At 40.8% G+C, this 27,349-nt stretch overlaps 1 protein-coding gene across 1 annotated transcript in view; it reads right to left on the bottom strand.

The window, feature by feature from the left end:
* mgat4a (alpha-1,3-mannosyl-glycoprotein 4-beta-N-acetylglucosaminyltransferase A) overlaps nt 1-27,349 on the bottom strand; it is a 281,788-nt gene that overhangs the window by 122,382 nt on the left and 132,057 nt on the right. Inside the window, exons 2-3 of the mRNA XM_043692233.2 lie at nt 6,802-6,969; nt 1,900-2,040 (exon numbers count right to left, since the gene is read on the bottom strand). Coding sequence (XP_043548168.2) covers nt 1,900-2,040; nt 6,802-6,969 — 309 coding nt within the window. The remainder of the gene's footprint in view (nt 1-1,899; nt 2,041-6,801; nt 6,970-27,349) is intronic.

Below are 27,349 nucleotides of genomic sequence, written 5' to 3'. Positions count from 1 at the left end.
GGTAAATGGGACTAGATTAATTTTTAGGATGTCTAGTTGGCATGGACAAGTTACACTGAAAAGTCTGTTTCCATACTGTTTTCATCTCTATGACTATCTGTAGGTCTGGAGTCACTCAAAGGCCATACCAGGCAAAGAAAACAGATTTCCCTCCCAAAAAGAACAATAATGAATCATGATGTGGAGGAGCCGTTGGTGGACTGGGGTGGACAAAGTTAAATATCACACAACACCAGGTTATAGTCCAGCAGGTTTATTTGGAAGCACTAGCTTTCGGAATGCCGCTCCACAACCACCTGATGAAGGTACAGCGCTCCGAAAGCTAGTGCTTCCAAATAAACCTGCTGGACTACAACCTGGTGTTGTGTGATAGTTAACTTTGTCCACTATGTGCTGTGTCCCACTTGGGGGAAAGGGTGTAATAAAGGACAGATGTCTGTCAGCACCTGGTCCTGGAAGGAATTAATGAGGACAGAATTTGTCCATTTTATTCTCTCTAACAGAGGTGGAAGTGGCTGGCTGGTAAATATTATATTCCAGCATTTTAAAATTTCTTTCATACTCTTGCCACTTTTCATTTTGGAACATTTTTGCACCCTCCAATGATTTAGTCTATCTCAAATGTAATTGTCAATGCCCTTGTTTTACTCCATTATTATTATCTCACTGACAAGTTTCTTCTTTACTATCAACAGTTAATTCTCTCTCTCACACACACACACACAAACTCTCTCTCTCTATATATAATTGAAATAATCCAGCAAAGATGTTGTCAACAGCCAGAGGGGTATCTATCTATCTACATGTAAAGGCACCACAGGAAATTCATCCTTGAGATCTGGCTGCAAGATTATAAGCACTCATGCCAGGCTTTCCACAAAGAAATGTTGCAAAAATTGTTTCTTGGTAGTAAAAAAACTGGAATATTGCTGAAAAAAATGCATATGCTGAAAAAGCCTTTTTGTTTTCCATTCCTCAGAAAAGATTCAGGGAAGAATACCAAATCTCAAAGGGAACAACTCTTCTCAGAGTAAAAAAAGAAGTTGTCTCCCTCAAGATATGGTATTCTTGTCATTGTGTGCTGATGAATGCAAGATAAAAAGCTTTGAATAAAAATCGAAAGAACTGCGAATGCTGTAAACCTGAAACCAAAACAGAAATTGCTGGAAAAGCTCAGCAGATCAGAACACCTGTACCGAGGAAGGGTCACCTGAGCCGAAATGTTAACTCTGATTTCTCTCCACAGTAGCTGCCAGATCTGCTGAGCTTTTCCAGCAATTTCTACTTTTGATTTCTGAAAAGCTTTGACTGCCGGTTTTCCAGAAATACAAGTGACAATTCAACAAATTTGTTGGCCAATTAAAAGATTCATGATGAAATGTACTTGCTGGATCATAAACAATTTCCATAGTAGTGTAATATGACCAGCTGATAATTAATCCAGCTCTTGAACAATAGTGTTACATTATTAATTTTTGAAAACACATCCATGGATCATAATCCTTAGTTAATCTGACTGGCATAAAGACCGCTAAAATGACAGATTAATTTAACCAAATAAAGTGGAATGTTTTAGCAACAGATTAATCACATTGCTAAGGTCTTTAGTTAAGATCAAGAGGTAATGGGTATTAATTGTCACAGCGCATATAAATAGAGAGATGTGAGTATGTGTGTCTAATGAGAGATATAAGCAGAGGAAGGCAATAAATTCTCTCCACAAATACAAATATGAGTGTCTTGATTTCAATCTCACCAATGGACGAGAATTTATTAATAGAATGACCATCACGTGACAGCACAATACAAATACCTTAAAATTTAATCCAAATCCACTGAAGTATTTTTATTCCCGCCTACATTTTCATGCAAGGAGAAAGGCTAGTTCTGGCAACTTACCACCAGTTCTGCCACTTCCAACCTGCACAGCAGGCTGTAGGCTCTCCTCAGTGTTCAGTAAGTGGGGCATGTGATGGTAGATATTTGGCACTTTTAGGGCATTCTTGTTGGTCAAATCTTTCAACAGCTTTTTGGCATCATCTGAAAATGCAATAAGATTGATAAGCACACTCAGGCATCTAATTAACATCACAGTGTCTCAGTCTACAGATGTATTTAGTAAATAAAAACAGTGGTTAAGCAACCGCGGTCCATTTGATTAAATCTAAGATCCACAACTACAAAAGACAAAGATAAAAACAACCCACATATCCCAAGCTAAAATGTATCATAAATTATTGATCACACCAAACCCTTTCATCTCAGTCAATGGTACCAACAATTTAAAAGGATGGATTGCAGCCATTTTCAATGGAGGTTACAAAATTCAGCATTTCTTTCTGAACCATGCTTTGGGAGAAAATAATGATACAGAGGGAGAGCAACAAAGATGTGCACAGATGTACTTCATCTGTAGCTTGCAGCCCATACCATTTAGCTCATAAGAACAAATGAATATAAGAAATTAAAGTAAGAGTAGGCTATTTGGCCCCTCCACTCTACCCCACCATTCAATAACATCATGGCTGATCTGCCTCAGGCTGTGACTCCTCTTTCATGTATGGCTCTTAATTCCCTGATATTTCAAAAATCTACCTCCTTCTTTAAATACTCTGTGATCCAGCCTCCACAACTCTGTGGGAGAGAATTCCAGACATTCACTGTCCTCTAGGAGAAAAAAAAAAGCCCTCCCATCTCAGATTTAAACAAGTGACCCCTTAATCTGTAACTATGTCTCCTAGTTCAAGATTACCCCACTGATGGTAACACCTTCTCAACATGTCCCAGTCAAGCCCCCTTTAGAACCTTGTACATTGCAAAAGATCACACTTTCATCATCTAAATTTTAATAAGAGAAAGGATTGACCTGTTTAGCCATTCTTTGTAAATTAAATCCTTCAGGAATCAACAAGTGAATCTCTTTGGAACTACCTTCAATGCCAGTGTAACCTTTTTTTTTTAAAACCATGGTTGTACAGAATATTCCAGATGTGGTCTGACGAGCACCTGGTTTAGTTTTAGGAAGACCTCCTCACTGTCATACAGTACTTCAGCTGCAGCCTCACCATCACCCCGTATAGTTGCAACAAGACTGTGATTCCCCTGCAAGCTGAACTGACTATTTCTTTCAGCATGAGTTTAAAAGGGGTTAAGCCATGATTGAATTAAATTCTTGTGCCATTGGAGGTTCTTTGCACTCCGAGCCTCTTAAACCATTAAGATAGGGCAGTGAAACTTTTACTCCATTATTGGTATGAGAGCTTCTGAACATGCAGCCATTTTCAACAAAAGGTACACAACAACCTAGTTCTCTTTCAGGGACACATAGGAAGAAGCAATTGACTGTACATTATTGCCTAGGATAAGGAAAGTGAAAGTGCTATCACTGAGTTTGTGGATGACACAAGGATGGATAGGAGGCTGAGTGGTAGGCTTGATAATGGTCAGTCTGCAGGAGAGAGAACGTTGCGTTGAATGAGAAGGGGCTCGGTGGATTGAGTATATTCTGAGAGAATGTGAGGTGGCAGGAAGAATAGAGGAGCTGAATGTTATTTAAATGGAGAAAGACTGCAAGTAGTTGGAGCACAGAGGGGTTCGTGGGTCCTCATGTATGTGTCACAAAAAGATAATATCCACATTCAGCAGCCAGTTGGATTTGGGGGGGGGGGGGGGAAGGAGGAGGGAGAGGGGGGAGGGGGTAAGGGAAAGCTAGAACTTTTTTTCAGAGGGAATGGATCATGAGAGTAGGGAAATCTTCCTAAAACTCTCCAAGGCACTGTTCAGACCACAGCTGGAATATGGTGAACAGTTCTGGTCCCTTTATCTAGGTAAAGATATACTGGCATTAGAAAAGGTTCATTCGGCTGACCCTAGGTATGAGAGAGTTTGGGTAGACTGGGCCTGTCTCGGTGGAATATAGAAGAATGAAATACAATCTGATTGAGACACATAGGATTCTCACAGAGTTTGACAGGATAGGTGTGGAAAGTTGTGGAGTGCCCAGGACCAGAGGGTATATCCTCACAGTAAGGAATCTCCCATTTAAGATGAGGAAGAGGATGAATTTCTTCTTTTTAATCTGTAGAATTCTTTACTGAAGAGGGTAGACATTAAAATAATCCAGGCTGAGATAAACAGATTTTTAATCAGAAAGGGAATGAAGGGATGTGGGAAAGGCAATGAAGGGATGTGGGAAAGGGCAGGAAAGTGGAGTTGAGAATCAATAAATCAGCTAACTCGATGGGCCAAATGGCCTGCTTCTGTTCTTATATCTTATGATCTTGAAAGATTTGGCATCTTTGCCTCCTGAAGCAAATCATTATTTGGACAAGGCAGAATTGGGAAGATTATACCATAAGCTGAACTATCTTTAAAGGTACCCTCAGATGTACCTCAGATCTGATGTGAGATTGTTTTTTACTTTAGTCTGAGCCTAATTCCGTCAACTTACGTTGGATGATTCAATGGATAAAGACTAAATCTATAACTGTGCAAGAAACTAAACGTGCCTTCCCAAAGTCTCCAAATGGTCAGCTTATAACAAATGTTCAAATATAACTTCTTTCTTGTGGTAAGAATTTCAGATTCAACTTTATACTCATTGTCGTAGTCTTTGCATAACCTGTATAATAATATAATTAAGAGGAAAAATTCGAAAGGATTTAAACTCCATTAACAATTATAATATGAGCTATACCAAACGTCCACCAGAATGCCAATCATCCAGGCAAAAATTGGCTGACTGCTGGTCATTGAACTCTGTATTCTAGTCATGACTTGTAACACCTGATCTGGTCATTTTCTCTGCCCTGCTTTCTTCTTTCCAGTCTACCATTTTTTGCTCTTTTCCTTCCAAAGATACCCAGGTGCTTTAAGATTTTGTGTGTCCAAAGAATATGTAAAATCTTCTCCCTCATTATTCAAGACCTAATTCTCCATGCCTTAAGATACAAAACAAAAACTGAAATCAATACCAAAGGAAGGAATGGATGCAAAAAAATGCCAAGGCTGTGGGGTCACTGGCCATCCACCATAGCAACAGAGAAATTGGAGCAAGAGTAGGCCATTTGGCCCTTTGAGCCTGCTCACCATTCATTGTGTTCATGGCTGATTATCCAGTTGAGTATTCTGTTTCGGCCTTTTCCCCATAATCTTTGGTGTCTTTAACCTCAAGGACTACATCTTACTCCTTCTTGAAAATATTCAATATATTGGCCTCAACCACCTTCTGTGGCAGAGAATTCCCTTTGCGGCTGTACAGAACATTGGTTAGACCACTTCTGGAATATTGTGTGCAATTCTGGTCTCCTTCCTATCAGAAGGATCTTGTGAAACTTGAAAGAATTCAGAAAAGATTTACAAGGATGTTGCCAGGGTTGGAGCTATAAGGAGAGGCTGGACAGGCTGCGGCTGTTTTCCCTGGAGTGTCAGAGGCTGAGGGGTGACCTTATAGAGGTTTATAAAATCATGAGGGGCATGGATAGAGTAAATAGACAAAGTCTCTTCCCTGGAGTAGGGGAGTCCAGAACTAGAGGGCATAGGTTTAGGATGAGAGGGGAAAGATGTAAAAGAGAGCTAAGGGGCTACTTTTTCATGCAGAGGGTGGTGGGAGTGTGGAATGGGCTGCCATAGGAAGTGATGGAGGCTGGTACAATTGCAACACTTAAAAGGCCGTCTTGATTGGTATATGAATAGGAAGGGTTTGGAGGGATATGGGCCGGGTGCTGGCAGGTGGGACTAGATGGAGTTGGGATATCTGGTCAGCATGAACGAGTTAGACCGAAGTGTCTGTTTCTGCACTGTACATCTCTATGACTCTAAGCACCGAGTTCATCTCGTCCACAAGGCTTACCTCTCACTCTCTTTACTTGTCTCCCACTAAAGTGTTGGGACCTGTTCAACTGATAACAATTTGTTCTAATGCAGGGCCTTAGGATCCTGTCAGTATGGTGCACTCTGACTGCACACAACACAAAGAAATGTTGACTGGAAAGGCGATGCAGGCAGCCACTTCACCACCGGGGAAGAAAACAATCCAATGAGCCAGTTATCCAAGCGCACTCTCATAGCGGTTCCAGAGAAGAACCACACTGGACGTGAAATGATAACTTTTTCTTTCTGCACAGATACTATCAGGGTTGCTGAGTTTCTCCAGCACTTTCTATTTGTATGTCTGCTCTCATATTCCATCACAGATAGAAAATATCCTTGGCAAAGGGCTGGGCACAAGTGGGTAACTTGCTCTCTCAATGCAGGGCAATGTATTGAGTGGGGTGACTATAAGGAGGACGATACTATTTTCATACACCTGGCTTCAGCTTAGAAATGTACAACAAAAGCACCACAATGTAATATTTTCACTTAATCAGGTTCAATTATAGATAGATTCATCTAGATACACAGCACAGAAACAGACCCTTCAGTGCAACTCATCCATGCCAAGGATTTCCTATTCATATATCCACCTTTTAAATGTTGCAATTGTACCAGCCTCCATTACTTCCTCTAGCAGCCCATTCCATACACACACCACCCTATGCGTGAAAAACTTGCCCCTTATGTCCCTATTAAATCTTTCCCCTCTCACCTTGAACAAACTGGACTCCTCCACCCCAGGGAAAAGATCTCGTCTACTTGCCCTATCCATGCCCTTCATGATCTTTTAAACCTCGATAAGGTTATCCCTCAGCCTTAGTTGTTCTTTAATGACTACTGCTAGACATTTACCAGTCAAAGCAGGTGTGGTTGGGAAAAATACTATATTTCATCACATTTGCTAGCAATTTGCTTATACAGAATTACCTGAAAAATTGCTCAGGGCCTCTTTGCTGCCATTTGATGCAGCCACTATACGTTTGAATTGCTCCAGGACACCATTTAGTTCTGAGGAACGCTGCAACGTTCGGTGCTCAGCTGCACGTAGCCGCTCTCTCAAGGCGTGGAACTCGTGCTGATAGACAATTAGCTTTTCTGTGAATAAACAAGGAGAAAAAATTAGCATGAAACCATTCTGAACAGAAATGCTCTTAAATCATGTTAGTGCATAATTTATTGAACGTGTTGAAGGGTAGATATTTTAACAATAATTAAATATTTAACTTACACATTTGTTTTACAAGTATTGAAGACTTAAAAAATTTAATAATACAACATTCTATCCCCCCAATCTTTGGTTTCCACAATTTCTCCTACGAGGTAAATTCCTGGCTCGTTCTTGACAATTATGCTCAAGACTGCAATAATTAAGTAGGTCCACTTATCCCACTGCTCCAGAGTAACGTTCCTTGCCACAAGGAATTGTGCCTTTTTATCTACATGACTGTCACGTCACGGCTACAACATTCCAGTGTTCCCCCTACCTATGGTGGGTGGCTGTGGCTATTGTAGTTCATTCAACTCAGCCCCAGAATTTTGTTTTCTTAGTTCATTCAAGGCTTCTGGTATGTTGCTGGCTATGCTTTTGCTTTCATGGACATCACTAGTCGATCTTGAGAATGTGGTGATGAGCCACCTTCTTGAACCGCTGCAGACCAAACAGTGCAGATACACCCACAACGCTGTGAGGGAGGGAGTAGACGATATTGACCCAGTGACACTGAAAGAATGGCAATATAATACCAAGTCAGGGCAATATAATTCCAAGTCAGGAAGGGAACCCACAAGTAGTGGTGCTCCCACTTAACTGTTGCTCTTCTAGGTAGTGGAATCATGGGTATGGAAGGTGCAATTTGAAAGTCAGCATATTTGAGGCTAATCCTCTATCTCAGTGCTACACTCCTGCTCCTTCCCCTTGACATCTTTAGCCTCTAGAAATCTCTCTCTATTTATCATTGGTTGAACAGGAATTTCAGTAATTTGCCATCCATAGCCTTCTGTAGTGTAAATTTTTGCAGGTTGACCACCCTCTGAGGGAAGACATGTCTCCTCATCTCAGTCCATGTGCTGAAGATAATGACCTCTTGTTCTTAAACCCCTGAAATATTCCCCACATCCAGTCTGTCCACTCCTGTCAGAATGTCATGTGTTTCAATGAGATCCCTTCTCATTCTTCTTAATTCCAGTGAATAAAAGTCCTATCAACTCAATCTCACCTCATAGGACAAATGCACCATCCCAGAATCTGGAAAATCTTCATTTCACTCCCTTTATGAAAAGCATATGTTTTCTTAGGTAAAGAGAAAATACACTACTCCTGGTGTAGTTTCACCAAAGTTCTCTATAGCTGCAGTATGACATTCTTGCTCCTGTATTCAAATTCTCTTGTATTAAGATCAACATACCATATGCTTTCCTAACTGCTTGCTGCACTGCATATTTCAAGTCCCTTTGTACATCAATGCTTCCCAATTGATCACTATTTACATAATACTCTGCTATTCTCTTTTCCTTTGACAACAGTAAATGGCTTTGTAATGAGTTAGAAGGGAAGCACAGTGGTTAGCACTGCTGCCTCACAGTGGCAGGGACCTGGCTTCAATTCCAGCCTTGGGGACTGTCTGTGTGGAATGTGCACATTCTCCCAGTGTCTGTGTGGGTTTCCTCTGAGTGCTCTGGTTTCCTCTCACAGTCCAAAGATGAGCAGGTTAGGTGAATTGGCCATGCTAAGTTGCCCATGGTGTTCAGGGATGTGTAGGTTAGGTGCATTAGTCAGGGGTAAATATAGGGTCAGGGGAATGGGATTTGGGCGGGTTACTCTTCAGAGGGTTGGTGCGGGTTTTTTTTAGGTCAAAGGGCCTGTTTCTGCTGTGTAAGCATTCTATGATTCTAAAGATGATGAAGGCAGTTGGCTCAGAGTTACCTAGATTCTGGTTAGGCAGTCAAGTCAAGGATTTTCAGGGGGTTCAACAAGAATGTGGAATTTTAAACACAAAGATCAGCTATAATCTTATTGAATGGCACAGCAAGCTCAAAAAGGACCAAATGGCCTGCTTCAGCCTTAATTGGGGTGTCCATATACCTAAGGAGGTGAGTTGTTGCATCTTGCGGATGATACACACTGCTGTCACTGTGCATCGGAGATAGATGGAATGAATGTCCAAGGTATGAGATGTGGTGCCAATCAAGCAGGCTACTTTGTCCTGGACACTGTTGAGCTTCTTGTGTGTGTCTGGAACTGTACTCATCTAGGCAAGAGGGAGGTATTCCCAAGTATAACTTGTACCTTGTAGATGGTGGACAAACTTTAGGCAGTCAGGATGCAAGTTTGTACGGCAGAGTCCTCAGCCTCTGACCTTCTCTTCTGACCATGGTACCTACATGGTTGATCCAGTTCAGTTTCTGATCAATGTTAAGACCACAGGATATTGATAGTAGGGTTTTCAGCAATAGTCTAGATTAGAGTGGTGCTGGAAAAACACAGCAGTTCAGGTAGCATCCGAAGAGCAGTAAAATCGACGTTTCGGGCAAAAGCCCTTCATCAGCGATAGTAATACCCTTGAAGGCCAGAGGGCAATGGTTAAAATCCCTGTTATTGAAGATGGTCATATTGTGGCACTTCTGTGTTGCAAAGGTCATTTTTCACCAAAACTTGCAATTTGCCCATATCACCCTGACTCAGAAATATATTACCATTCCTTCAGTGTTGCTGGTTTGAATTCTGGAACTCCTTCAATTCCAACAGCACGATTAGTGAAACTACACCACAAAACTTAGGCAGTTTACCACCACCTTATCAAAGATGATTAGCGATAGATAATAAATATTGGCTGAGCCAGCAAAATCCTCACTCCATGAATTAACAAAAACAACTTGGTAACCACCTGCCAACAGAGATCTCTATGCTCCTCCAAAACTAGCCTCTTGGGCATCCCCAATTTTCATCGCACTATAACAAGCAAGGAGGTTGACCTTATAGAGGTTTATACAATCATAAGGGGCATAGATAAAGTGAATGATTAGATTAGATTAGATTACAGTGTGGAATGGGAGGTGTCTTTTCCCTAGGGTTGGGGAGTTGAAGACTACCGGGCATATTTTTAAGTAGAGAGGAGCAAGATTTAGAAAAGATATGAGGGGAAACTTGTTTGTTCCGTAGAGAGTGGTTTAAGTACATGAATAAGAAAGACTTGGAGGGTTATAGGCCAGGAGCAGGCAGATAGGACTAGTTTAGTTTGGGATTATGGTCGGCATGGTCTGGTTGGACCAAAGGGTCGGTTTCTGTGCTGTATGACTCTACGACTATGACTATGACTATGACTAAGCAGCCAGCAGTAAGCCTGTCCAAAGTGCTGGAAATCCCTTGCTTAATCTCCCTACCCTTTAAGATGCTCTTTAAATTTTTTCCCTTTTTGCTAAGATTTCATGTTTCACGTTGCAGCTTGTTTTGCTCAATAATGCTCCTATGAAATGCCTGGTGCTATTTTATGGATTTAAACATCCTTTAAAAATGCATATTTATTCTTGTAACAAGATTTATTGCTGTAATATCTGTGTGTTGCATATCAGAGACAAAACATGTCTATAATTTTAAAATGCACCTTAATTTTCGGGCATTTGTAGAACTGTACTTTTTGTTTTTATAGCATGGGTTCACAGCACATAGAGCTGATTCAATATTTGAGTAGATTTTCAATTACTTAATTTGATGGCCCTTTTGAATTGGTGTGGCAGTATGATACATAAGGAAAGATACAAGTAGTTGATACCAAGGTCAGGTTTGAAGAATGACAATATTTTGTGATGAGTTATTGAACTGAGTTTGCAGACATTCCTTTTTTTGTATGTTCACAATGGTTTAGGCTGCTTTGTTACAGTAAAGTGTACTTCAAAAGATTGATCAATGAAAGTTTTAGTTAGGTACTGTGTACAGTCAATAGTGCCGATATTTGCAATATACAATATTTACATGGCTGGTCTACTCAGTAACACAGTTGCTGAATAGAAATTAACAGTTTGGAAGAAAACATTGGGCCTTTGGTAGAAAATATGTCAAACACTAAATCAATGCATTTTGTGGAAGGTACTATAATTAACGATATATTTAGCATTTCATGAAGGTCAAAACCTTTTTACAAAGTATCCCGCGTGTCCTCCACTTACTTATAAAGCTGTAAAACACTTAGAAAGTATGTGTGATAAAAAAAAGTGTAGCTCAATTCATGAAAGATTCGATTGTGGATAATATTAAATCAAAGTGTTCCATAGAACGGGCAAAATGGTTTTAAAATAAACAAAAACATTCGCAAAACAAAATGAGCTCATAGAAAAGAGTGAATTAGAATCCACAGTGATAGCTGAAACTTATTTGCTAAATCTTTACACCACAAAACATTCGAGAGGAATAACTTTTCGCAATGGTTGCTGAACATCAGTGACAAAAATATAAATCAGTCACCACTTGAGCTGCTGTGACTCCACTATTTCTCGTTCCACAACGGAGCTCCCCATGTTAATCCTATTTAACAACAGCCTTTCATATGTTCCTTCTTCCAACCTTTATCTAATTCTCTCTGACATGCTATGATTGGCTAGTCTTCAAGATGATTCATGGTAACACTTTCCATTCTAATAATCTTATTTAAAATTTTATCAGACATCAGACAGCACTCTTCTGCTTAACTTGCATTCCCACACCATTTCATGGGAGTATCATTTTATAACAGCCCCTGGGGAAAGAAAAATTACCTCATTTCAATTTACAAGCTCCCACTTTTGATAATATCCGCTTGCTCAAGGATACAATATTCTCTTCATCAGATTCTAACCTAACCATTGGTTTGGACTGAATGCATGTTTTCAAGATGCCTATAATCAATTTAGAAATGCATTCTTTAAACAATCCTGAAAAATATACTCTCAGATTAACAGACAGCACACTGTAGGAAGGATATGGCAGTGTTAAAGTGGGTCAAATAAAGATTCACAAGATCAGTTCCAAGAATGTGGAACTTCGCTCACAGTATGAACTCCGGTAGAGGGGCTGTTTTCCTCAAAGTGGGGCTGAGAAAAGGGTTTGGGGGAAAGAGGAGAAATGGAGCAGAGGATTCCAGGTAGAATAGGCAGGAAAATCTGATGGAATTGATGGAAAGATCGAGAATCAATATCCACAGATTGAAGGTCACCGGTGAAAGAACAAATATTGACATGGGTAAAAACATTTTCATGCAGCAAGTGGTTGGGATCTGAAATACATTGGTGGAGGCAGGTTCAAATGAGGCATTCAAGGGAAAATTGGATTATTATCTATGGGAAAAAGAATGTGCAGGGCAACGGGAGAAAGCAGGGGAATGGCACTAGATGAAATGTTCCTTCAGGTGGCAGGTATAGTTTTGGTGGGCCAAATGGTCTCCATTTCTGATGTTAAGGTAAAGTCACCATGGTCTGGTGAGACCATAGGACTGGTCCCTCATTAGAGAGAGAGAGAGCGAGAGCGAGACAGAGAGACTGGTAGTAGGTTAACTTGAGGGTCACAGCTCAGGTGAGGGGATTGGCTAAGAAGAAGAATCCTTCATGGTAACCTCAGTTGATGCTGGAATTGAACCCTTGGTTGTTGGCATCATATTTGTATAATCAGCAAGCAAGATATTAAAGAAGATAATGTGCAAAGTACGTAAGGACCATTTACTTTTAGTTGTGCCTCGGTGGGGCTGCATCTGGAGGATTGTGAAAAAGCTTCATCTGCTTATTTAAATAGTGATATAAACTCCATCAGAAGCAATTCAGCGAATACTCACTTGATTTATTCCTGGGGTTGAAAGGGTTAACCTATGAAGGAAGGTTGGACAGTCTGGCCTGTATTCATTGGAGTTGAGAACAAGAGGTGATCATATTGAAGCACACAAGAACCCAAGGGTACTCGATAAGTGGATATGGGTGGATGGATGTCGAGGAGAGTAGAAACTTGAGGAAACAATTTAAGATTAAAAGGATTGCCTTTCAAGGTAGAAATGTGGAGGATCTTCTTTTCTTAGAGGGCCATTGGTCTGTCTAATTCTCTCTTTCTGAAAGTGTTGGAGGCTGTATCATTGAACTTGTTCAAGGCAGAGTTAGATAGAATTTTGACAGACAACGAGGTTAAAGGTCATGATAGGCAGACTGGAGAATGGGATTGGAACCACAACCAAATTAGCCATGATCTTATTTAATGGTAGAGCAGGATCCAATGACCGAATCCTGCTCCTATGTGCATTTATATTATGGTCTTTGATAAGTTCAAGTACATTCATGTCTACTTGTGACAACCCTAAAAAGCCCTTAACCTTTCCCAAATGTATCCCATGACCTACCTTGGGATATGCAAACCACAAACTATATCCCATCAATAAAATTGGTGGATGCCAGGCTCAGAGCTGATGCTTCCACATTTGGGGCTCTGGCTCTGTCCAGAGTGGGAGAGTTTACTGGTGAAAAAGTAGGATCAGAAGGGAGTTGAAAAGGAAAAGAAGAGAAGCAAAGAGGGATTATGAAAAAAAAACACTGGCTGCTAACAAAAGTGAATGCCAAAGTCTTCTGTAGCACTTCATAGAATCCCTACAGTGTGGAAGCAGGCCATTCAGCCCATCAAATCCAGACTGATCCTTTGAAGAGCATCCCACTCAGACCCAAACCCTCCCCATCCTCTCCCTGTAACCTTGCATTTCCCATGGCTAATCCACCTAACCTGCACATCCCTGGACACTATGGGCAATTTAGCATGGCCAATCCACTGAACCTGTACACCTTTGGAGTGAGAGAGGAAACTGGAACATCCCGACGAAACCCATGCAGACACTGACAGAATGTGCAAACTCCACACAGATAGTCGCCCAAGGCTAGAACCGAACCCGGGCCCCTGGCGCTGTGAGGTAGCAGTGCTAACCGCTGAGCCACTGTGGCACCCTAATTGTAAATTAACATTAAAAACATGGCAAAAGGTGGAGTAGGATAGGTTAGAGAGCAAAAAGGGAATTTACACAGAGACACGAGGTATAACAGAGGTGTAAAATGAATGTTGTTTTAACCTACTTGGCAGATTCTGCCCAGGCCATGGTGACAATGGAGGAAACTCAGTCGATAGAATAGTTTAAAATTAATAAAGAGGTGGTGCTGGATATTTAAAGTTGGCAGAGATGCATCCAAGGATATTGAAGCAAGTGGCATTAGCAATAATCTATCAAACTTCCCTGGATTTAGGGATGGTACCAGAGGCCTGGAGATTTACAAACATAATGTTGTTGCTTTAAAAAGGGTTGTAAAGATAAACCCAGCAATTACAGACCAGTCAGTTTAACTTTGGTGGTGGGGGATCTTCTAGAAACAATTATTCGGAATAAAATTAGTTGTCACATGGAAAAAAAGTCAGTGATTTCAGAAAAGTCAATGTGGATACATTAGGGGAAAATTGTGTCCAATTACTTTGCTAGGGTTTTTGAAGAGGTAACTGAGGGGGTTAATGAGGGGAAAGCTGTTTTTGTAGTGAACATAGATTTTCACAAAATGATCAATGCAGTGCCACACAACAGACTTGTGAGAAAAGTTACAGGTGATGGAATAAAGGAAACATTAGTAACATGGTTGGGAGATAAGAAACAAAGTAATTGTTCAGGAGCATTCTTCAGGCTGGAGCAAAATTTGTAGTGCACTTCCCCAAGAGTATTGGCACTCTTGCTTTTTCTGTTAAATATAAATGATCTAGATCCTGATGTGTCGGAACAATTTCAAAGTTTGCAGACAACACAAAACTTGGGAGAATTGTAAAGTGTGAGGAGGATGGTGTAGCACTTAAAAGAAAATGGACATATTGGTGGAATGGATGAAGAGTTGGCAGGTGAAATTAAATGCAGAGAAGTGGGAGGTGATTCATTTTGGTAAAAAGAATATGGAAGGGAGTATATAAAGTAAAACTATTCTAAATGAGAGATCTGGGTTCATATGTGATAAGTCATTAAAGATAGCAAGACAGGTAGACAGAGCTGTTAATGAAGCATACAGTATACAGGGGTGGCACAGTGGTTAGCAATGCTGCCTCACAGCGCCTGAGACCCGGGTTCAATTCCAGCCTCAGGCAACTGTCTGTGTGGAGTTTGCACAATCTCCCCGTGTCTGCGTGGGTCCCCTCTGGGTGTTCTGGTTTCCTCCCACAATCCAAAGATGTGCAGGTTAGGTGAATTTGGCCATAGTGTTAGGTGCATTAGTCAGGGTAGGGGAATGAGTCTGGGTGGGTGACTCTTTGGAGGGTCGGTATGGACTTGTTGAGCCAAAGGGCCTCTTTCCATACAGTAGGGAATCTAATCTAATTATACTAAGTTTCATGAATAGGGAACGGAGTACAAGAGCAGGGAAGCTATGCTCAACTGAGATATGAAACTTGAGTATTGTACACAGTTCTAGTGCCGGACTATAGAAAGTATGTGCGTTGGAGAGAATGCAGGAGAGGTTTACATGAATGGCTCCAGGGATGTTTCAGTTCAGTTATAAGGAGAGAATGGAGAAGTTGGGATTGTTTTCCTTGGAGAAGGCAAAGTTGACAAAAGTTTACAAACTCATGAGGCGTCGGGACAGACTAGATCCAGGGAAACTGTTGCTGCTCATGAAAGGATTGAGAACTGAGTTTCAGGAATTTTGCAAAATAAGTAAGAATGAGGCAAGAGAAACCTTTACCATCATGAGTAATTAGGATGTCGAATACACTGCCAGAAAGTGTGGTGGGGGAAGGTTCAATCAAGGTATTCAAGCAGCATTAGGTGATTATTTAAATAGAAACAATATGCAGAGTTGTAGGGGAAAAGGCAGCAGATTGGCACGAAATGAAAATATTCAGAGAGCCAGTGCAGACATGATGGGCTGAATGACCTCCTTCTGCAAGGTAACAACCTTGATGGCACGGTGGCTCAGTGGTTAGCACTGCTGCCTCACAGCACCAGAGTCCCAGGTTCAATTCCGGCCTCGGGTGACTGTCTGTGTGGAGTTTGTACATTCTCCCCGTGTCTGCCTGGGTTTCCTCCCACAGTCCAAAGATGTGCTAAATTGCCCATAGTGTTAGGTGCATTGGTTAGAGTGAAATGGGTCTGGGTGGATTACTCTTCGGAGGGTCAGTGTGGACTGGTTGGGCCGAAGGGTCTGTTTCCACACTGTAGGGAATCTAATCTAATCTAAAAACAACCTCTGGTTCTGTGTCCTGTGGTTACCAAACCTCTTGCCAGTAGAAAAAAAAAAGCTTCTCACTACTTACTGTACCAAAGAACTTCATAATTTCAGTCACCTCTATTAAAGCTCTCCATCACCTTTCCTGGAAAACATGTCCTCTTGTCTCTCCACATAAAACTAAATCACTCATCCCTCAGAATGTTAAACCTCCCACTCTACTCCAAGACTTTGTCACTTTCTCCCATTGTGAGTGATCTTAAATACAAACTGAAGACCAACCAAAGGCTTACAAAGATTGGTCATAATCTTCTTGCACTCTAATGCTTCCATAAAGCCAAAACTTCTATACATTTCTTTAAATAAACTATTTTATCAACTTACCTTACCAGCAGACATTGCATGTACTATTTTCAAAGCAGAAACAAAGCTGGGGCATTTCTCATAAGTTTTAAATTGTATGATTAGGAATATTTACAAATGTTAACAATAGAAAATTGTGATCTGTACTGATATTAGCTGCAAAACATAAAGGACTGATTTGACATTTTTCTTATTATTTATTCATTCGCGTGATGTGGATGTCACTCGCTTGGCCAGTATTTATTCCCCATATGTAGTTGATCTTGAGAAGGTGATGCTGAGCTGCTTTCTTGAACCACTTCACTCCACTTGGTGTAGGGTGACCCACAGTCCATTTGAGAAGGACTTCCAGGTCTTTCACCCAGTGATACTGCTTCTCAGTCAGGATGATGTTGGCTTGGAGGGACATTGCAGATAGTGGTAAACCCATTATCTGTTCCTCTTGTTCTTCCAACTGGTAGAAGGCAGAGTCTCAAAGATGCTATTGAAGGAACCATTGTGAATTATTGCAATGTATCTTGCAGATGGTGCATACTACATTGTGTGACAGTGGTGAAGGGAGTGTATGTTGAAAGTGTTAAACGAGGTTCCAGTTTAAGAAATGTCAATGTATTTCCAAGTCAGGATTTAAAGTGGTTTGGTGGTAGTATTCGCACACATCTATTGACCTTCTCCTTCTAGAAGGGAGTGGTTGTGGGTTTGGAAGGTGGTATCTAAGGAGTTGACTGTAGTTCTGCAGTGCATCTTGTACAAACTGTTGTTACTGAGCATAGGTGGTGCAGGGAGTGAATGTTTGTGGATGTGGCACCAATCAAACAGGCTGCTCTATCCTGGATGGTGTCAAGCTTCTTGAGTGTAGTTGGAGCATATCCAGGTAAGTACAAAGGATTCCATCACACTCCTGCGGATAGGTTTTGGGGAGTCAGGAGATGAGTTACTCACCACAATATTCCCAGCTGCTGACCTGGTTTAGCAAACATATGTATATGGCTAGTTGAGGTCATTTCCAGGTCAGTGGTAACCCCAGGATGTTGACAGTGATGATGTTAATCCTACTGAATGTCAAAGTGCAATGATTTAGTTTCTGTCTTGTTGGAAGTTGTCATTAGCTGCTTTTTGTGTGGAATAAATACTATTTGTCACTGGTCAGCCCAAACCTGGATATTGTCCAGGTCTTGCTGCATTTGGGCATAGACTGTATCAGTTCCTGAGGAGTCACAAATGGTGTGGAACATTGTTGGCTAATGAATGCACATTGCCACTCCAGACCTTAGGAACAGACACCATAGTCTCATTGTCTTATGATCTCATGATAGTAGGAAGGTCAATGATGATGCAACTGAAGATATTTGGATCTGGAACACTAGCCTCAGAAACTCTGACACAGAGATGTCCTGAAACTGAGATGACTGACCGCCATCTTCATTTGTGCTAGGTATGACTCTAACCAGCAGAGAGATTTCCCCCATTTCTCATTGATTACAGGTTTGCTAGGGCTCTTTGATGCCATACTTCGTCAAATACAACCTCGATATCAAGGGTTGTCACTCTCACCTCACCTCTGGAATTCAGCTCTTTTGTCCATGTTTGAACCAAGTCGGTAATGAGGTCAGGAGCTGAGTGGCCCTGGCAGAACCCAAACTGGGCATCACTAAGCAGGTTTTTGCTGAGTAGGTGCTGCTTGACAGCAATGTTGATGACACCTTCCATCACTTTACTGATGACCTAAAGTAGGCTGATGGGATGGTAATTGGCCAGGTTGGATTTGTTCTGCTTTTTATGTACAGGACATACCTGGGCAGTTTTCCACATTGCCGGCTAGATGTCAGTGTTGCAACTATATTGAAAGAGCTTGGCTAGGAGAGTGGCAAGTTCTGGAGCACAAGTCTTCAGTCCAATGGTCAGAATGTTGTTGGGACCTTTGCTATACCCAGTGCCTTCAGGCGTATCTTGATACCATATGTTGTGAATTGAATTGGCTAAAGACAGGCAGCTGTGATACTGGATTCCTCCATAGAACGCCAAAATCCACTTACGGATGAAGGTTGGTGTGAATGCTACAGCTTTATCTTTTGCACTGATGTGCTGAGCTCCTCTGTCACGGAGAATGGGAATATTTGTGGAATCTTCTGCTGCAGAGAGATATTTAATTATCCACACTGTTCATAGCTGGATGTGGCAGGATAGTAGATTTTAGCTTATGGTTATAGAATCACTTACTCCTGAAAATGTGTTGCTGGAAAAGCGCAGCAGGTCAGGCAGCATCCAGGGAACAGGAGAATCGACGTTTCGGGCATAAGTCGATTCTCCTGTTCCCTGGATGCTGCCTGACCTGCTGCGCTTTTCCAGCAACACATTTTCAGCTCTGATCTCCAGCATCTGCAGACCTCACTTTCTCCTATTGAATTACTTAGACCTGTCTGTCATTTGATGCTTATGCTATTGACGTCTCTTTGTTACACGCGCCTTTTGCTGCTCCTGGCATACCCTTCTGTGCTCTTCATTGAGCCAGAGTTGATGGTAAAGGGATAGTGGAGTATATACCAGGCCACGGTAGTTCATTTAAAACAGAGCATATCAACAAGAGCCAAATATGCAAATGGAATTTTTAATCAGACTCTATGTATGGATTAAAGGATTCAGGCAATGTCTCTCTAAAAACAGTATTGGAAACTGTCCTGATCGTTTAATAGGTCATTGCACAAATGGGTTTTGGAAGACAGTCATGCATTCCAAATTCTTGCTCTGCACCGACTTTGCTGATTCAGACAGAAATGCTGCACTTGGCTCCTTGGCTACACAGGATCAACAATCCACAAATCAATCCCCATTCATAATCACTTTGTAGTAGAAATGCGAGTATTCAATGAAGCTGCAATTAAGCTTAGTAGCAAGATCACAAAACTGGTTGGTCCACTAACATCCATTGTGTTCATTCATTGGATTCACCCACAATGGGGTGAGATTCTAACTTGACTCAATATCCATTTACTTGCACTGAGCTAAATCAGATTCAAAGAATCTATCTGAATAAATACATCGCCTTCTGTAGAACAGTACCTTTGTACACCCAACTATTTTCAATAATGAAAAACATGGACTGGTAGAGTTGGGAGATAAGGGAGTGAGGGAAAGATAATGCAGGACAGAACGTACAAAAATATTTACAAAGAGTGACAAGGCTAATTGTAGACATATTATTTAAAGACCAGAATACTATTACTACCTGACAAGGAATTGAGTGGAATAGATTGGGAAGAAAGTAAACATATGTATGACATGGCTTGATGCTGTGGAAGAACAGGCCAGAATCTTCAAAGGCAAGTAAAATTATTTTTGGTAGATACCAGAAATGATAAACTTATTAACCTTATAAAAGGTGCCAGAACATGACAATTAAGAGATAAAGTCAGACAATGTAAGGATGAGTCACTGCTAGGAGGAAAACAAAGTCAGGAGTCACATGACAAGACGTTACTGTCCAACAGGTTTATTTGAAATCACAAGTTTTCAGACTGCTGTTTCTTCATCACCGTGGTTTCAAATAAACCTTTTGGACAATAACCTGGTGTTGTGAGACTTGTGACTTTGTCCACCCCAGTCCAACACCAGCACCTCCACATCAGAAGGAGAACAGACAGGGAATATATATTACAAGTGAGAGAGAGATATACACTCAGCTGAAATGAGAGGAAGGGAGAGAGGTGAACAGAGACAAATGGAGAGAGAAGAAAACGTGACCGAAATATATTCTATAAACAAAACACACACACACAGGATGGACATAGGGGAAAAAGTGCTTTTATGCAACAGAATATCACGTATTGAAATGCTTCAAAAGAAAATGTACCTGACACTTTTGAAGAGTACACACACTGCTCTGTAAGTATAACACAATCATTGAGGAAGTATTTAAAATCGAGTGTGCTTGCTGACACCAAGAACCATGTGCATCAGCAGCGATACCTCATAAACAGAGTAACAAATATTTATAAAACTCAATTAAAGATGCAATGTTAATAAAATAACATATTTGGTGGAAGAAATAAACTGCTAAACAATGTAGAATTTAAAGTAATTTTATCTTACATTGGCTTAATATTGTGTGCATGCACATTGGGATACCATCAGTGCATCGTGTCAGTAAACAAATAAAGTTGGTTTGCAACTTATTTTACATTCCCTATTATTTTCATCACAAGGAAATAAAATATAGTGACTGCTGGAATTCAAAGATATATCTTATCTGTAGAAGTTCACACCACCTCATCAGGGGCCTGGACTGACATCGTTGGTCCCAGTACCTCACCACAATCAAGTCTGAAATGAGAACCCAGCAGATAGGCGACAAATATGTCATTTCTTTTGCTATGAATCATTGATAGTCCAGCAGAAGAAATAACTAAGGTAAATTAAAATTTATAGGTGTTTAATAGCAGTTATTGCTATTAAATCATACCAGTTAAATCATATGCATTGACGGTACCAAGTTAAGAAAAGAAGCCTTTGGTGTATCTGTTTCTAAAAATGTAAAAAAACTACACTATTGTTACAATTTGCTGCAAGGAACATTCTTTTTACCATATTAATTCAAGCCAAGGCTTTCTCTAAAAATCATATCAGTACATGTGCAGGAAGTAGTTCAAGGCTTACTTTTAACTGCAGAATAACATGGAAAATAAAGCGACTACACCAGGTAAAACATCAATTTCTCAATGTCGCAGTAGTTGCAGGAAGGAGTCAGTGACAGATACAGAAAGATCAAATTACATACCAAAACAAATCTCGATAAGGCATTCAAATGAGAAGAGGGATCAAAGCCACATTGAAATTTCTGCAGATCAATTTGTAAATATTTGAAGATAATTTATGAAAGTTTCCACAATTGCTTGGAATCCTGAATTCGTTCCTTATCTACTGCAGCAGTCTTTCTGCACTATTATATTTGCTTTACTTGTACAAGACAGATAAAGAAAGTCCAAGTAATTAGAAAAATACAACATAGTGTTGACAGGTTAAACAACTTGTGGATATTTTTATACAAAGGACAGGTTTTGACCTTCCAGAAAAAGAACCTTTGCCTCTGAGCCCCCAACCAATGGAGCTTTGAGAAGCTGTGAGGGAGTCTCCTTGAAAAATGCCACAAGTGAAAATTAAAAGTAAGAATTGAGTTTTTAGTCTTTCCTCTGTTTAGCTTGAGAACTTTTGAAGTAAATAGTCGCTTGCTACAGGTATCAGAATATGTTTTTATTCTGGTCCTCAGGTACAGAAAGATAATGAAAGACATTTGACATGGCAGTAGATGATTGGTAGACACTGCATTGGAGGCAAAAAAGAGAATGAGAGAAGAAAGCGCCATTGAAAAGAAAGTATTTAGCATCTTTTGAAATCCACTAGGGAGGCAAAACATCCAAGTTACTGAATGAGAGTTTAAGGAGGTTGCTGGTGGTGAAGTTCCTGAAACAGGAACCAAAGAAAAGGTTAACTCTGGAAATTCAGTGACAGAATCAAAATTAGTCTTGCATCAACTAATTCCTAGGATCACAACATTAAAATCATTCCTTTGTTTCCACATGGGTACAAATAGCTCTCTTCCCTCAAACTAAACTACTAAGGCAAGTCAGAACACTTCGGTTTTCTAATCTAATCAAAATGGCATCTTCATTGTATTCCCACTTTAAAAATCATTCCATTTTGATAAAGCCCTTTATTATTTCAAACTACTCAACCATTTCCAACTTCTTAGGGTATTCCTAAGTGCTTTTAATGAACTATTGTCGTCCCACATCATGCCCAACTCTCTCACTCCTGTCTTTGAATCTCTCCAACTTGATTTTCATCTTGATCACCCTCATAAGGCCATGCTGATCAGAGTTATCAACATCCTTTATTAGGGAGCCCATTGTAAACTATCCCCTCATTGTGCTGTCCAGGAGCCTTGAAATTGTTAGTCAGCCATCCTCCTCACTATGTATATTCGAGTGGTATCACAATAACTCATATCAGACTGACAACCTCGAGGTAAAATCAAAAATGGCGGGAAATACTCAATCCATCTGGCAGCATCTGTAACAAGATTTAATGTTTTAGACAAAAGGAGGGATGCAAAAAAGCAGTCACTATAGGTCGATTAGCTGAACATCTATTGTTGTAAAAGTTTTAAAGATGTAATAACGGAACATTTGGAAAATCATAATCTGATCACAGAGTCAGCATGAAAGGAAAATCATGTTTGACTAATAAACAAAGAGGATAAAGCGGAATCAGTAGATGGTGTTGTATTTGGACTTCTGATCGGCATTTGACAATGTACCTTAAATCTTAAGATAAGCATGTTGGAGGTACTATATTGGCATGGATAGAGAATTGGGTGATGGGCAGGAAACAAAGAGCAAGGATGAGGCATTCTTTTTCAGACCTATGACCAGTAGGGTTCCACAGAAATTAGTGCTCAGATTGCAACTGTTTATGATATATTAATGAATTGGAGGATGAAAGTGAAAGCACTTCAGCCAAATTTGCAGAAGACAAAGGCAAGTTGCAAGAGGGATACAACGTCTGGAGAGATATTGATCGATTAAGTAAATAGGCAACAATTTGGCAAATGGAGTACATGGGAAAATGTGAAGTTGCTCATTTTTGAACAAAGACCAAAAGAACAAAATGTTACTTAAATGGAGAAAAGCTACAGAAATTTTCAACACAAAGTGGGTACTTGTGTACAGAAAGCTAGCTCACAGGTGCAGCAGGTAATCAGGAAGGTTAATCGAATATTGGCCCTTATTTCAAGAGGGTTGGAGTATTACAGTAGGGAAGTCTTATTGCAACTGTGCAAGGTGTTAGTAAGATCAAATCTGAAATAGGATGTACAGTTCTGGTCCCTGTATTGAATGAGATATATCGTTTAATTGGAGGCTGTTCCAAGAGGGTTCACTTGGACGATCCCTGGTTTGGAGTGATTGTGAGCAAAGGCAAAACAGGTTGGGGCTCCACTCACTGGAGTTTAGAAGAATGAGTGGTGATCTCATTGAAACACACAGGATTCTTAAGTGGCTCAACAGGATATATGCAGAGAGGATGTTTTCCCCTCATGGGAGAGTCAGGGGCCAGGCGGCAGAGTCTGAGAATGAAAGGATGCCAATTTAAAACTGAGATGAGGAGGGATTTCTTCCCTCAGAGGGTTCAGTGTCTTTGGAACTCCTTGCCAAAGAGAGCTCCAGGAGCAGAGCCCTTGTGTATATTTAGGCTGAGATAGAGAGATTCTTGATCAGTCAGGGAGTCGAGGGTTACAAGGAAAGGGCGGAAAAATGACGTGAGGAATCTCAGATCAGTCTTGATCCCATTGAATGACAGAACAGGCTCAAGGGACCAATAGGCCTACACCTGTTCCTATTCCTTATGGTCTTATCAATGTCCTTCCATTAGAACAGCCATTAAGCTGAAATGTTAACTGTGTTGGCCTCCACAGTTGCTACCCAACCTGCTGAATGTTTTCAGCATCTTCCCCTTCCAGTACTTGTAGTATTTTGTGCTTACAGGAATCCAAAGGTCTGAACTAATGATCTGGAGATCAGAGAATAAATTCCATCATGCCAGCTGGATGAACTACATTCAATTACATAAATCTGCAGTAAAAAATCTTGGGATTGGGACATATATCAATCAGATTGTGCTAATGTCCATTTGTTAATGGAAATCGATATCCCAGACAGTTCAGAATATATGTGTCTCCAGGCCCACAATAAACTTAACTGCCCTCTCAAATGGCCTAGCAAGCCACTCAATTGTCAATGGCAATTAAAAAGGGCTTTGCATGTGATGTCTCTGTCCCTGTGTAAATAAAATAAGACTTCTGTTTCCATCCCTACCTGTGACAGTACAACTTTCCAATTATCTCCAGAGTACGTTGCACCAGAGAAGTCTACCATACACACTCATGTACACAGCAATTGTTTTTTTTAATGTGGAGTGGGTAAGAGAATCTCCTCACATGATAGTATACAAGGCAAGAATTGCATTTAGGAGAACTTTGTGGAAAAATACACAGCTTTTCCTTTCATTCATCGATATTTACTTTAAAGGGAAGGCAGTTTTATTTAAAATTAAACACTGTAGTTGTTCAAAGTATTTATGCTATTCTTTGTGTTGCTTTGAATTCTGCACTCAAACATGGGTTTCTAACTGTGCTGTGTCTGAACATAGCTCAACCAAAACATTTGAATCATTGTTGTCCATAAATTACTCCTCACAATATCTTTGCATTTAGCATCAAAGCAGTTTGCACCTAGCCTGTTATTGGTTTGATGCACTCTCATTTGGATTTGAAATTTATCTTTGTAACATTAGTCTTCACCATCTTGATTTACAATTGTTTTATTTCCAAAAGGCAGCAAAATTAAAAATAGTTCTTAGAAAACATTGGAAGTGTAACTGAACCGAAACTCAGTGACATCATAAGGGGACGGTTTCAGCATTAACTGCAGAAGATTTTTTTAAAAAAATTTGTTCAAGAGGACGAGTGTGACATGAGCTAGGTCAGCATTTATTACCCATCCCTAATTGCCCAGAGGGCAGTTAAGAGTTTACCACTTTATTGTGGATCTGGAGCCTCATGTAAGGCCAAACAGGTAAGGAAGGAGTTTCCTTTGGTAGCTTTTTGCAACAATCAATATGGTCTTCATTAGACCCTTAATTCCAGATTCTTATTGATTCAAATTTCATCATCAGCCATGGCAAGATTTGAACTTGGGTCCCAGATCGTTATCTGTGTCTCTGGATTCATAGTCAAGTGATTATACTAGGCCATCGCTTTCCAAGAAACATCCTAAGATAATAAGTAATGCCACAGAATCACTCCATAAAGGTTGTTTGTCCCATTTACTTTTATCTTTCCAGAATGCCATATTTCTTTTCCCTCCTACAACTTTCAGAGTCAGTATTAACCTGACCTTAGTTAGTTTTCATCAAGATCCAGTCCCCTCTTCTGCTCATTCTACATACGGAGGAAAAGATCTTCTCCTTGGTTTTATGCAATGGTTTAGCAAAGGCTAATTACAGTAATAACAAGAGGGGCGGCACAGTGGCTCAATGGTTAGCACTGCTGTCTCACAGCACCAGGGACCCAGGTTCGATTCTGGCCTTGGGCAACCATCTGCGTCGAGTTTGCACATTCTCCCCGTGCCTGAGTGGGTTTCTTTCGGGTGCTCCAGTTTCCTCCCACAGTCCAAGATGTGCAGGTTAGGTGAATTGGCCATGCTAAATTGCCCATAGTGTTAGGTGCATTAGTCAGAGGGAAATGGGTCTGGGTGGGTTACTCTTCGGAGGGTCAGTGTGGACTTGTTGGGCCGAAGGGCCTGTTTCCACACTGTAGGGAATCTAATCTAATCTAATCTAATCTAATCTAATCAAAGTAAGCATTGCTGTAAAACATAGAAAAGAAACAGACTCGCTATTAGGTATTGAAGAGACAAGAGCAGATGACCAGGGAAAGAAGATAACCATTGATCTGATTGCAGTCATTGAAATCACAAATCGGCCAGAAAATTCAACTATAAAAATAAAGCTGCAAAGATCAAATTCTTCAAATCTACAAGAAGTTCAAATGAATCCTGGAGTACCTTCAATGCTATCCAGCAGTTTCCGAAATACATTATTCATTGGCACCTCTGGACTAGGACCAGCGGCTATTTCAGCAACTGAGCCCAACTGATTTGTCATTAAAGCCTCCCTACATAGTTCAAGGAATAATAATCAGGGCAGGACCATGGTCGGTTTTCCTCTTTAACCCACCAGGGCAACTTTAATCACCCTTACTGCTGCCTAGTTGAGATCAAGTAGTTCAGTTCATCTTAGGTATTGAACCAAGGACATAATTTACAGTTCTGTAAGCCTCGGTTCAAACCAGCGAGTGGGTATCTGTGCCACCTGTTAACAGAGTTTCACTGTGCAGTTAAGCAGAGATAAATCTCTCGCTTGGAAATAAATCTCTGAGTAAATGAAGGCTGATCACAAAAAGAATACTGAATGACAGAAGCTGCTCACAGCACAGTGGCTTAGGGATGGCACGGTTAGCACTGCTGCCTCACAGCACCAGTAACCAGAGTTCGATTCCACCCTCAGGTCTCTGCCTGTGTAGAGTTTGCACATTCTCTCCATGTCTGCGTGGGTTTCTGCCGAGTGCTCCGGTTTCCTCCCACAATCCAAAGATGTGCAGGTTAGGTGGATTAGGTAAAAACAAGGACTGCAGATGCAGGAAACCAGAGTCCAGACTAGAGTGGTGCTGGAAAAAGCACAGCAGGTCAGGCAGCATCTGAGGAACAGGAAAAATCGACGTTTTGGGCAAAAGCCCTTCATCAAGAATAGAGGCAGGGTGCCTGCAGAGTGGAGAGATAAATGAGAGGGGGGGTGGGGAAAAAAATAACAGAGTCTTCAGGGCAGAGGAGATGAGGATTAGCCATGCTAAATAGCCCAAAGTTTGCAGGGATGTGTAGGCTATGTGTATTAACCATGGGAGTGCAAGGTTTTAGGGTAGGGGGTTAGGTCTGGGTGGGATGGCCTTTGGAGGTTTGGTGTGGGCTCAATGGGCTGAATGGCCTGCTTCCACACTGTGATGATTCATAGAATCCCTACAGTGTGGAAACAGGCCATTTGGCTCAACAAGTCCACATCGACCCTCTGAAGAGCATCCAACCCAGATTTATTCCCCTACTCTATTACCCTCTACTTTCCCCCAACAATGCACCTAACCTACACATCCCTGGACACTATGGGCAATTTAGCATGGCCAATTCATCTAACCTGCACATCTTTGGATTGTGGGAGGAAACTGGAGCAGTCGGAGGAAACCCACACACTCACGAGAATGTGCAAATTCCACACCGACAGTCACCCAAGGCTGGAATCAAACCGAGGTCCGTGGCGCTGTGAG

This window comes from Chiloscyllium plagiosum, unplaced genomic scaffold (assembly GCF_037043375.1).
Source record: "Chiloscyllium plagiosum isolate Xiang-an unplaced genomic scaffold, Cpla_swu_hap1 HiC_scaffold_6, whole genome shotgun sequence".
Lineage (NCBI taxonomy): Eukaryota > Metazoa > Chordata > Chondrichthyes > Orectolobiformes > Hemiscylliidae > Chiloscyllium > Chiloscyllium plagiosum.
Note: the sequence above shows the minus strand (reverse complement) of the source record. Positions and strands in the feature narration are given on the sequence as shown.